Consider the following 12,926-nt stretch of genomic DNA (forward strand, 5'->3'; position numbering starts at 1 on the left):
GGGAGAAGATACATGGGCTTAGTGACAAAATGTGCATTGAAAAATGTATCTGTAGTCTCATTGTCTTGTCACATCTATATGGATGTAATTCCAAGTAACATCAATAATGCTCACGTGCTTATAACTAGTGGTTCTTGGAGACCTACCTTGATTGCTGTTGCAAGCAAAAGTTAAGATATAGTAGAAGATACAACTATTTTTGCAGTATGGATGGTAGTTACCTAAGATACCAACAGAAAGTACACAAAAGAATCATATGTGTTGTACATCGCTCTCAGCCATATGTTTCTGAAATCTAAGATGATGATTTTCCTGATGGTCTGATAGGAAGACTTAATCCTAGCATTGTAGAAATTTAACCCATGGCTTAAGGCAAGCATTTTATATTCAGAGTCCATAGAGGCAAGATTAGTACTGTGTGTTCCACCTCCATTAGCAAACTTGAGGCACTTTCTGTATCTTTATTTTCTGCTGAGTCCAGCCTAGTGTTAAAGAGATTTTAAATTAAGATCCTAGCGCTCATCTTTTTTTTTCTTCCCCTTTCTTTCCCAAAGCAGTTCCAAACTCTGAAGATTGTCTATCTGTAGCACTTTTGTCTGTATGTTTTGCTTAGAAGAGTGAAATGCAGTATGAGACATTATGTAAATCAAGAAAAAAGCGCAGTAAATCTATTCAGGTAGCTCCAACATTGTTAAGCAAGTTTTAGGTACCGTGCCTCTTTCCAAAATTTCTGCATCACATGGTAGAAAATTCCAGTGTAGGTGCTTTGATGAGACTGGAAATTATGAAAATCATGACATGTAATCAAGTTGAACTTGAGTGGTGGATGGGGAGAGGAGGAAAGAAAGGAAAAATAATACACTTCGTGTTGAACAACCCAAACATACTTAGATGTGCCTGACATCCCACAAAGCTCTCACTTTTTTAGCAGCATCACATTTACAATCAGTATGGTGTTTCATTTTTCCTTGCTATTTCTTACTTATGCATAATTTATAAGCAGTTGTGCTACAAATAAATGTAACTTATTGTCTATGGAGTTAAATTAGTTTACATTGATATTATAGACTTGTTAGATTCCCGTCAATGGGATAGCTTCAAGAGAGTCCAGATGGACTGTGCCATATCTTCAAAATGGTCATCACTTCTGATTGCTCTGAAGAGGGCCACAGCCAAGGAAGCAGGTCTTTGTCCCTTGGTCCTTTTTTTGTCTTAGTGCTATTGCACACAAAGTCACAATGTGCTCAAAAGAAAAGGTGGGATGTGCTGCAGAAGTAGATACCTGGACTGCTGCGTTAGCTGCCTTTGTTGATGAGACCTTGAAGGCTTTGTTTTGGAAGATGGCAGATTTTTTGAGTGCTCTGTCTCACACATATACCCATAAGTTATAATTAAGAAAAGCAACAATGGAAAATAACAGAAAAATTTCCCTCAAATTTTTCTCTCCTGTGGTAAGTACAACGCTGTTTCTGGGAGCATCTGCCTTAAAATTAAGTTCACCCTATTTTCTAGTACTTGCTGTCTTAACACCCTTTGAGTTAATTTTGCAGTTCTAGAAATCATTTTGTATTTTTCATAAACAGTGAAAGGTTGGTTATTGTTATCAGTGTGTTATGCATACTAGTTTGTTAAACCATAACAAGCCTGTCTTGTTTAAATTAAACTATTTTTATCCTCCCTAATAATCATCTTCTTCACGTCTCCTTTTCATTACACGACTCTTTTATTATTTGGAATCATCTTGTGCTTGTGACTAGATCCTTGTTATTTACTGTATTAGTGTCATTTTTAGGTATGGCCTCCAGTAATACAAAAATTACAGGGACTCTTAGAAGTATCTTGCATAGTTAAATAGTTCTACGGAAAAAAAAAGGCATAAAATCAGGTCATTCCACCATTTGGAGCAGCAATTACAGTATGCTTTCTATGGATATTTGTACATATTCATAACATACCCAGGAGTTATGTTAGCATTATCTGGAGAGTTTTGCCTTTCACATAGCATTTTAAATAAATAAAGATTTGTATTTATGCAGAAACAGAACACTATCTTCTCTTGAGAAAATTGAATGTGAAATGTGACTTTACCCCCCCTTAATAGCTTAGGGAAAGATAATTTCAAAGCAAATTAATGCTAATCTTAGTGGTAGACTAAACATCTGTGTCCTATTAGAACAAAAAAAATAACCAAAACCCAAACCAACAGTATTGTAAGTAGCATGCTGTTTTGGAAGATTAGATTTGTGTATTAGTTTGTGAATATTAATTTTTATATATTTGAATATTTAAATATTTTAGGTTTGGTCTGATTTTTGTTTATCAGCAGAAAGAAGATCATTCCTCCTCCTTTGAAAATGCTGCTGAAATAAATTTGTCATTTGTCTTCTTCCATACAGTGGTCTTGTCCCTCTTCATAATGCATGTTCATATGGACACTATGAGGTTACAGAACTGCTGCTTAAGGTAAGCAGAAGGATGGAAAGTAATTACTGTAGATTTAGATGTGTTAGATGAGGTATTAACTGTTTGTATCAGAGTTGAAAAGGAATTTTTTTATTTCCATTTTTTTTGTGCAGTAACGGGAAAAAAGTATTTCATAAGCCTGCAACTTAAGTCAGTGTATGTGGCTTTTTCCTTACCTGATCTTCTTTGGACAGATGGTAGAATTCAAATTATTTGGATTTTTATGTGGAAAGGTCTGTTGTACTGAAAAACTAGCTTATAGATGCTTAACAGTGTTTTTATATACATGTGTTTTTACAATTACTTTTTTGTGTATGTGTTCATGTATGAAAGAACGGAACCGTTTTTTATTATGAAGTGAAAATCTGTAAGCTTCTAAGTTGTTGGAGATGATTTCTTGCTAATGTAAATCATTCTTTGCTGTGCTAGCATGGTGCCTGTGTGAATGCTATGGACCTCTGGCAATTTACCCCCTTGCATGAGGCTGCTTCCAAGAACCGTGTGGAGGTCTGCTCCCTCCTGCTGAGTCACGGCGCAGATCCCACGTTAGTCAACTGCCACGGCAAGAGTGCAGTCGATATGGCTCCAACGCCTGAGCTGAGGGAGAGACTGACCTGTAAGTGTTCACACTAGAGACAGGTTTTGCTGGATGTAAAGGAATGCTTTCCTTCCAGGCCAGCTTCCTCATACTTTACAGGTAGATGCAAAGCAGCAGAGTAACTGCAACTGTGCCTCTTACTTTGAGTACACAGATACCTCTAATATATTGTTTGTGATATTGCCTAGTTTTTTAAGGTTTAAATTATCTAAGGCACTGCTGCATCTGGTGACCATGGGTATTTTTACTGTTAAGTCACAGTATTCAGGCTTTGTCTTACCCTTAAGGAGTAACTTCCAGAAGGTAGGTAGCTTCAGTATGCAAACTTGGAGATGGAAATTCCAGCACCTTTTCTGTAGTCCTTGCAGTCCTTATGCTTTTTAACAAAACAATGTTTTGGTTCCAACTTGAATCTGCCTTTGCCCTCTTGTGGGGATTAGTTTTCTTATTGTTATAAACTGTAAAAGATAATTAATTAAGACAGGCACAAAAACAAAGCATTATGGTGTTACAGAAAACTCATTCATGAGAAGTAGATTCTCATGTAAATAAGCTTATTTACTCAATTGTAAATAAGCTTTTGATTTTTTTTTTTTCTGTCACCTTTCCAGTATAGCAGAAGTCCCTGACACACGAGGAATATGATCCTGCACTACTCACAACAGCTAGGCAGGTTGAAGATGGTGACATTACATGCAGCAGAAAACTTTACTCTGGAAGAGGGATGCCAGTTATACTTTTTAGTTACCTCTTTGTATTTTGTGCTAACTTGGATAATGCCTATGGCTTTGAGGCAGATTAATTTAACATTTGTTTAAATAAGCTAGCAGAAAAAAAAAAAAATCTCTATATTTATACTTCCTGGAAAGGAATGGAGAAATATTTGTGTCCATTAATGTCTACTGAAATGTGTACACAGATGTGAATGTTACGGCAAATTTGGCAGTATGTTGATGGGAGATACTGTATAGCCAGAATAATGTTTAGTATATAACTGAGTTCTTTGCATTTATTTCATGGTGTAATTTGCAATTGTGCTTTAAGTAATACTTTATTTACAAACAAATTTGAATTCTATTTGAAATACAAACTTAAGAGTTATTTTTATTGCTAAATCCACAAATGTACCTGATCTTAAAACAAGGGTGGAAGAAAAAAAGCCCATCTTGAAAAGCTTGTAGAAGTACAATACTGACATTTTTACTGAGCTTGAGTTTTTTTTCCCCTAGTTCCCAGGATCAGATGTCATTCTTGCTAACCTACCTTTGTACGTTTAGGAGAAACAGTTTTAGTCTCTTTCAAATTAAAAATTATTTTAAACTAAAATGACCTAGTTGGTAAACTGAACAAGATGCTTCACTGCAAATAACAAAACTACCTCTCTGTTCTTCCAAAGATAGAGCTGCTATCAAAATTGGTTTCATCTTTGTAGCAGACTGGCTTCAAATGCTTAGTCTGTTATGTTTCTTTAAGAACAATGGCTTGATATTTTATACTTAAGTTTTATATATAAATTATACACATTTCTTCAGGCTTCCATTGAATTATTTGTAGTTATAAATATAAAGAGGTTTTCGAAAAACAACTGTAATGCTTTTTCCTGAAGAGCATGTGGTAGCGTCATGCTCACTTGAACCCATACACAGGTAATTCAGAGGTCATGTATGCATTTAATATCAAATGGGTGGAGGGTAAGAGGGAGAAAGCTGTAAGGATTTTACTCAAGGAATCACTTTGCCTCTCCTTCAGAATGTCCCTTTCATTTCAGTAAACCATGTTTCATGTTCTGTGCCCCAGTTCAGCTACTATCTGGAAATGTAGAGAAGTACTCTTTATTTTTTCTTAATTGGGTATAGCTACCTTTCTCTGATAACATTAATAAATGTGACATGTTGCTGAATATTAAATGCATCTTTTTCCTCTAACAGATGAATTCAAAGGACATTCTTTACTGCAAGCAGCAAGAGAGGCAGACCTAGCCAAAGTGAAAAAGACACTTGCTTTGGAGATCATTAATTTTAAGCAGCCACAGTCACACGAGACTGCACTGGTGAGATTGTTTAGTCAATCCATTTGTTTTATGATAAATGTGGTGCTAGTGCTAGTTGATGAGTTTTATTTCTACACTATGAAAATATATTCATCATCAAAGATACAGGATTTGTCATCTAACACTTGAAAATTAAATTAGTGTTATAGAAAACACACCATATAATTGTTCAGCACTTTTTGTTTTCTTCCTGGTAGATTACAGAAGTCCTCCAGCCACTCAATTCCTGTTCATTGTTCACTTCTCCTTTGCTTTTTTTCACATCACCTTTTTCTTTTTTTTTTTTTTTTTTTTTTTGTCAGTTGCTGTGGTCTTTCTGGGGTTAAATTCTATTCCAGTAACCCAGTGCTTCCTTAATGTTTTTTGTGGACATACCAGGATTACAGATTTTCCTCACAGGATATGTAAAATTGTAGGGAAAATAGATGCTGTGTTTGTATCACAGGATCTTACAGGACTGGAATAGTACTGACAATTTCACATGAGCTATGAAAGCTTGATTTCAAGATTTTCTTGGCAGTATCCTGCTCTTGTCTCATTGCTTGAAGAAGCAGTGGAAGTAAAGAACACAGCCAGTATCCCAGATGCAGTGAAGATGATGGATTTGAGAGGGACTGACGATATTACTAAAACCATTGTAATTATGATACTTTATTCCAAGGGAACATTTTCTTCATAGTGGTAGGTCTCAGCTGCAGGCATACACCTGTGTACTTAGTGTTCTAAACATTGTGATTGTGATCAGAACATCAGGTGTTGAGTACAAAGCATCCACATGCTGTGTTCTCTCCATGGAGGACTTAGCATCCTAGATTGAACTTAGAAGCAAGACAGAGGAGAGCTACTTAGAGGCTGAATTTGAAGATAGTAGGAAATTTGTTATGATGTTATCTTTTTTTCCTAACTTAAATCAGCAGCTCTTTAGCTGTGTGATGATCACTTCATAGTCCTGTGGTGTTCTTTGCTTTTCTTCACCTGTTCACCCTGCAGAAATGACTAGGCAAAAATGGGATATTTTAGCTCTATTGATGTCTTTGGCTCACTATTCAGTAATTGCTTGACTGGGTTATCAGCACTATTGCTACTTCTTATCATTCTGTTTGGGGGCCATCTCATTGTAAAAGCTATTGTTCTGTTATTGAAAAGTTTGAGAACTCTGTTGCAGGAGATGATCTGCTTTTTATGTGTTACTGGATTAAAACATAGGTAAACATTTAAACAAACATATTCGGCAGTATCTCCTGTTTCTCATAGTCTGCTATCGTAAGGCATTCACACTTGAGACAAGCATTTCTGGACTGATTTTAAAGCATGGAGTTCAGCTTTTCTGGCACCATGCTTGTAATTTCATGCATCAGGAATGCATTAGTAGGGCCAGTGTTGAAAATGTCAGAGCAGATTGAGTTTAGGCTCCACAGAGGATCAAAGTAAAAAGTGGGGAACATAGTGCTCGCTGCTGGGTGCTGAATGCACGAACCAACAGGCTGACCCCAGCCACAGGCAGTAGAATAGTTACACCTGGCAAAGGGCTATATAGTGTTCCCACAAGGGCAGGCTTGAGCACTGAAGAGCACTGGGTGAAAGACATCTCTTTCTCATAGCATGGAAAAGAAAGTACTCTAAGAGAACTTTATTGCCTCTTTATTACCTAATTTATAACTTGATACATAACAGAGTTGCCGTTAGGTTGAAAGGTTAAGTACTCATGAAACAAAAGAAGAAACAAAGCAACATTCAAAAGTCACATTAATCTGACAACAGCAGCAGAATCTTAACGGACCCCTGTTTCAAACCCTCTGTCTTTACCTCCTTTGTGCTTTATGTGCTGGTTTTTCCCTGATACCTTGTTAATGTATTTGGGAAGGTACCACTTCTTTTCATAAGTGACAAATAGCTTTAAAGTGAAAATTGTTTTTCTGAGTGAAATAATTTAGCATTGCCCACTAGCTTGTGTTTTGTTCAGTGTGTTACATGTTTTGGCAGAAATATGGTGATTCTGTTTGTAAATTTTGTAGTCTGGTGTTTAGCAGAATGATTAAGAGATGAAGTCATGGATCTTAAACTCTCTATCATCTGTGTAGATTAAATATAATTTGTATTTACTTTTTTTGCAGCACTGTGCTGTGGCCGCCGTGCATCCCAAGCGGAAGCAAGTTACAGAACTATTGCTCAGGAAAGGAGCAAATGTTAATGAGAAAAACAAAGAGTAGGTTTCTGACATTTTTAACTTTTCCAACAGAAACTGTCACGCTAGCAATGTTAAACTAATATTTTCCTTTCCCCACTCCCTGCCAGTTTCATGACGCCTTTGCATGTTGCAGCTGAAAAAGCTCATAATGATGTCATGGAAGTTCTGCATAAACATGGAGCAAAGGTAAATATACTTAAATGTATTTCATTTAATGCAAAAGACCAGAAGAAGAAAAAGAGGTAGATTGCTTAAATTCGGTGTTAGTTTTTATGATAGTTATTGCTTTTTCTTCTGTATGCTTTGTACTTCTCATGTTAACTTTAAAGTGTGTTTATCTTAAATCAGAACAAGACATTCAGGAATCCCCTTTGAAAACTGTATCTTCTCTTGAAGTAACTGAATACAGGCTTTAGAAGTCTAGCTTGCTTTTTTTTTTTTTTTTAGTGAATCTTGCTACTCATTTCTAATAAATGTGGTCTTTAGGGGTCTCTTGTTGCTTTGTCTTCTGAGTTGAGTAGTCTGGTGCCGGGCATCTCTTGGCCCTTGTTTGTTTCTTATTCTCTTGTTCAGGTTGATTTACCATGCCCTTTAGCCGCTGGTAGATGCTGACTAAAGTATCACAGTATCACAGTAGATCAGAGGTTGGAAGGGACCTCAAGAGATCATCAGGTCCAACCCCCCCTGCTAGAGCAGAATCACTTAGGGTAGTCTGCACAGGAATGCATCCAGGTGGGTTTGGAAAGTCTCCAGAGAAGGAGACTCCACAACCCCCGTGGGCAGCCTGTTCCAGTGCTCTGTCACCCTCACTGTAAAGAAGTTTCTCCTCATGTTGAGGTGAAATCTTCTATGTTCAAGTTTGAACCCGTTGTTGCTTGTCTTATCACTGTGAACTACCAAAAAGAGCCTGGCCCCCTCCACTTGACACCCACCCCTCATATATTTATAGACATTGATCAGATCCCCTCTCAGTCTTCTCTTCTCCAGACTAAACAGCCCCAGGGATCTCAGTCTCTCTTCATAGGGCTTGAGCATCAAGTCCCCTAATCATCCTCGTGGCTCTCGGTTGGATTCTCTCCAGCAGGTCTCTGTCTCTCTTGAACTGGGGAGCCCAAAACTGAACACAGTATTCCAGGTGTGGTCTCACCAGGGCAGAGTAGAGAGATAGAAGAACTTCCCTAGACCTGCTGGACACACCTTTCTTGTTACATCCCAGGATCCCATTGGCTCTCTTGGCCACAAGAGCACATTGGTGTTCCATGGAGAACTTGCTGCCCACCAGCACTCCAAGGTCTTTCTCTGTAGAGCTGCTTTCCAGCAGGGCAGCCCCTAACCTGTACTGGTGCCTGTTGTTATTTCTCCCCAGATGTAGGACCCTGCACTTGTCCTTATAAAACTTCAGAGGTTTGCCTGCACCCAGCTCTCAACCTGTCCAGGTCATGTTGGATGGCAGCACAGCCTGACAGGTGTCAGCCAACCCCCCCTGGTTTTGTATCATCAGGAACTTGCTGAGGGTACTCTCAATGCCCTCATCCAGGTCCTTGATAAGGATATTGAACAAAACTGGACCCAGTACCGATCCCTGGGGAACACCACTGGCCACAGACCTCTAAGTTGACTCTGTGCCACTGATGACGACCCTCTGAATTCTGTTGTGGAGCCAGTTTGCAATCCACCTCACTGACCAACCATCTATGCCACATCTCCTGAGCTTTTCTGTGAGGATGTTATGGAAGACTGTATCAAAAGCTTTACTGAAGTCAAGATATATGACATCCTCTGCTCTTCCCTCATCTACCCACTTGGTCATAAGCCTGTTGTCAAACTTGCTTAAAAACACATGACTCAGCAAGTTATTAGTTAAAGACAGAGAAAAGTATAACTGGCTTTATTTAGGATGTCTCTTAAACGTCTTCCAGAGGTATTTCAAAATGATCTTTCTCCGAGTTTTAGAAGCAAAATTCACATTCATGGTCATACTATACTTAGCTACTCAATTTTCTCAGACGTTCTTCCTGATAGATAACTCTCTTCACAGTGGTTAAATATAATAAACTAGCTGCCTTTTTTTCTTTTTTAAGGGGACTCATGTTATTATTTTTGAGTTTTCACCTTCATTCAGGTGAAATGAAACTAGAAAATAAGAAATACACCTGTAGTAATCTAGTGTGTCACTCTTGATCTGCTAGGAGGTACAAGCAATGTGATTGTATATAGTGAATTGTAATTTATAAGCCTCTGTGAGATCCTATTGCCAGGTTTCAGTAGATGATTCATGTCTGTCGTACTGAAATGACATCATAAAATAGCTTAGTAACAATACTATGACAGAATTTATCATATTTGAGAATCTTGATGCAGTAGTAACATAACAAAATCTTCCTGGGGGGGAAGCAGGGCCAGAGATTTAGTCATTAGAACTGTTCTTTACCGTTTCCCCAGCTTCACTCTTCATACCTATGCACTGAAAGTGAAAAAAAACATTCATTTTGCCATAGGAATTGATACCTCATGGCTTTATGGACCTGCATTTGTACATGAATTCAGTACTGATGGTACTTGGGTAGGCACTGGACTGAACATGCTGGAATTTCCAGCGTATTGCTACACAAGTACTACTTGCTTTGAAATACAAGGAGGTGCTGTGTACTGGGGGTTTCTGGAAAGCCTGCTGCTATACTGTAGGTATTTAAATTAGTGCTCCCTAGAGCCATTCACATTTATGATCTAGCAGATCACTTAACTGCAGGGCAGAAGACCACTCGAAATTAAGCATGTAATTTCCATTCTATAGTGGATCAAGTCCCTCTTTGTCAGTGTCCTATGTTCCCCATCTGTAAAACAGTACATAATGCAATCATAGTTTTTCATCAGAGGTAGGTCTTAACTGAAGTTCCTAGATGGGATGTGCTCTAGAGTATTAATTGGTTAGCTAGGCATATATGATCACTCTAAAATGTTTGTCTTGCTTGTATGTTACCATTTGACCTCTTGGTCATGCTTTGACTGTAGGCATTTGATTCATCAAACACTCCTAACATTGATATTTCTTTGGTTTTGATTGTTTTCACATGGCAGCTTTAATCCCTGATGTTTGATACAAGGGTTTGAATTTTTTTTTTCCTGTTTGCTGTGATTCTGGAAGCCTTATTTTTCATGCTTACTCTTTTTGTGCCTTGACCTTTTTTTACAAGAAAGTGTTTTCATGAGCTGGTGCATCCCCTGCAATAGCAGCATCACAGCAAATATCCATTTGTTCTTCAAACAGCACTGTCCTGCAGTTTAAATACCTCTTTTCCATTTTGCTGCTTCCTTTGCTGAAGTATTTTCAGTGAACAAACTGGTTGTTCTTAGCCTTTGTTTTGGTGCTTTGCCTTCCCTTATAAGGGAACACTGCCATTTCCTAATCATCCTTCTAATCCTTCTTTTTACTAGCAGCAGAGGAAATCTTGGAGCTCAGACAGCAAGAGTGGAGTTCATTTACTCACTGCCTTACATAATGGCAGTTCCATATCTCTAATGTAGATGCTGGACTATTGTGTATTGGTATCATGTTTGCCTTTTTAATAATCATGACAGAGTAGTACTCCAACCCTTCCTGTAGTCTTGTAGTACACAAAGAATATTGGGTTGGGTTTTTTTGCTACTTTTTCATGTTCATGACTTCAGCATTCTCCTATGCCAAGATCATTAATTAAAATAAAATTATCCCACAACCCATCACTGAGCAGCCTTTCTCCTTTCAATATGTTCAGTTCCTATGTGATCCAATTTCAAATACTTACTGAAGTGTGCATGGATGAGACCTACCATATTTTCTTTACTTTGCAGCCATTTCATCAAAGGAAAGGTACTGTTTAAGTCAGCTTTAATCTCTCTTCTGGAAACCACTGGTTATAGAGAGAGTAATACTTCTTAAAAAGTAGCTGGGGCTTCAAAAAATGTGGAACCTTCTTCTTCTGAAATGCAGAAGGCAGACAGCTGATCCACAAAAAGACATTCAGTAATGGATTTAGGAGACAAAATCATGAAGTTTTGTAGACTGAAAATCGTTTGTGATTGTTTTAGCAGTAGAGAAGAAACTCTGCTGTTTTCGTGAGGAGCAGCAGTGATTTGTTGTCAGACAGCAGAAGTGAGGTAACATGTAAAGTATGCCTGTTTTGAAAATGGGCTGAAGTATAGACTGATTTTAGGGAATTTGCTTGGGATGAATGAGATAGTTCATGGTCTTAGAAGATTTTTATTAGCCTGAATTTCATCACTGTGTACATTTTCTCTCTGAAGAATGTCAGACTACAATGAAAAACGAAAGACTGCTTGAATAACACGCTCAATCTAGACTTATTTTAGAGAAATATTTTGAAGAACATTAGCATTACCAAGAGTCAACCTATACTTACAAACTGCTCATGTCAGTGTGTCCTGCTGTGTCTCGGCCTGTACCGAGGACATAGTCTAGATTTGTAATTTGAACTGTCAAGAAGGTGTTTGTGCACATCATTTGCATGTCAGTATGGCATGTTTAAGCAATGCTGATTGATGGTTAGTGAAAATATTTTCATTAGCTTATTAATTGAGTTTTCAGAAGTTGGCGGTCAAATGTACATTTAAAGCACAGGTAAGAAACCTTGAGGTTTCTTAGAGTTTTCTTCAAGAACACTGATCATAAATGTCTGTGGGTTTTTTTGTGCCATACCTTTTTTGTACTTGTTTGCCTGAAGTGCAGTGTGAAACAATGTTTCACACCACAGCTTATTTGGTATTGAATATCCTCAAAATATATTATGAAACTTAAAAGCAGAGGATCCTTAAAGAATCCTCAGATAAACTTTTTTTTTTCTTGTTATTAGACCCGTGAGCAAATCTTCAAGTGCAGTTTCTTTGAAAATGGTCAAAATTCTTTTTTTTAAAGCAAAAATTCATTTGAAGGTGGTGAACTATTGAAAAAGTGTCTTTCATTCTGTTTTATTGTTTTGCTATGTAGTTGGATATCTCTTATAACTAGCTCCTTGTCTGAATTTACAGATACATGGGAAATCTAATATATTCAGAAAGATATTCGGCTTTCTAGCAGTGCAGAAGGAAAGGATTAAAGTCTTTTCTGAACTGGAATGATTGTTGGAAAGAAAGACCTGCAAGCATGCAAGTTCACTGGTATCTTGGGCAAGTGTGGAGATGTTATGAATGCTATTTGTTTAACTGTGTATGTTTCTAAGGGATAATGCTGAAACTATTCTTCTGAAGAGAAAGCGAGCCTTTTCAGGCTCATTAGATAGTATCCCTATTCGTATCCATAGCAGAAATAGCTTCATTCCGCTCTGCTAGAAGGACCTGGCTTTGTGGATCTTTGTGTAATACAATTATTTCCGTGTGCTGGAGTAGCATGTTGCCAGCCTTTCATGATCATGAATTTGACAACACTCACCGTCTTAACTAGGCTCACACAGCAGAATTAAATGATTTTTAATAACCTTGCTCTGTTATACGTTTGTTTCCAACATTTCAGGTAGAGGTATGATTTTCTCAGGGAGCAATAAGCATCAAAAAAATAAATTTCCTTTTGGAAATGCAGTCGGTTCTGGACTATGATGGTTAATAACATGAAGAGTTGGGATTGTGTGGTTCAG

General features: G+C 37.7%; 1 protein-coding gene across 1 annotated transcript in view; it reads left to right on the plus strand.

Moving 5' to 3' along the window:
* Positions 1 to 12,926, plus strand: part of TNKS (tankyrase) — a 120,847-nt gene that overhangs the window by 83,926 nt on the left and 23,995 nt on the right. Inside the window, exons 7-11 of the mRNA XM_054382953.1 lie at positions 2,397 to 2,463; positions 2,893 to 3,079; positions 4,990 to 5,111; positions 7,226 to 7,317; positions 7,407 to 7,485. Coding sequence (XP_054238928.1) covers positions 2,397 to 2,463; positions 2,893 to 3,079; positions 4,990 to 5,111; positions 7,226 to 7,317; positions 7,407 to 7,485 — 547 coding nt within the window. The remainder of the gene's footprint in view (positions 1 to 2,396; positions 2,464 to 2,892; positions 3,080 to 4,989; positions 5,112 to 7,225; positions 7,318 to 7,406; positions 7,486 to 12,926) is intronic.

This window comes from Indicator indicator, chromosome 8 (genome assembly GCF_027791375.1).
Source record: "Indicator indicator isolate 239-I01 chromosome 8, UM_Iind_1.1, whole genome shotgun sequence".
Classification (NCBI taxonomy): Eukaryota; Metazoa; Chordata; class Aves; order Piciformes; family Indicatoridae; genus Indicator; species Indicator indicator.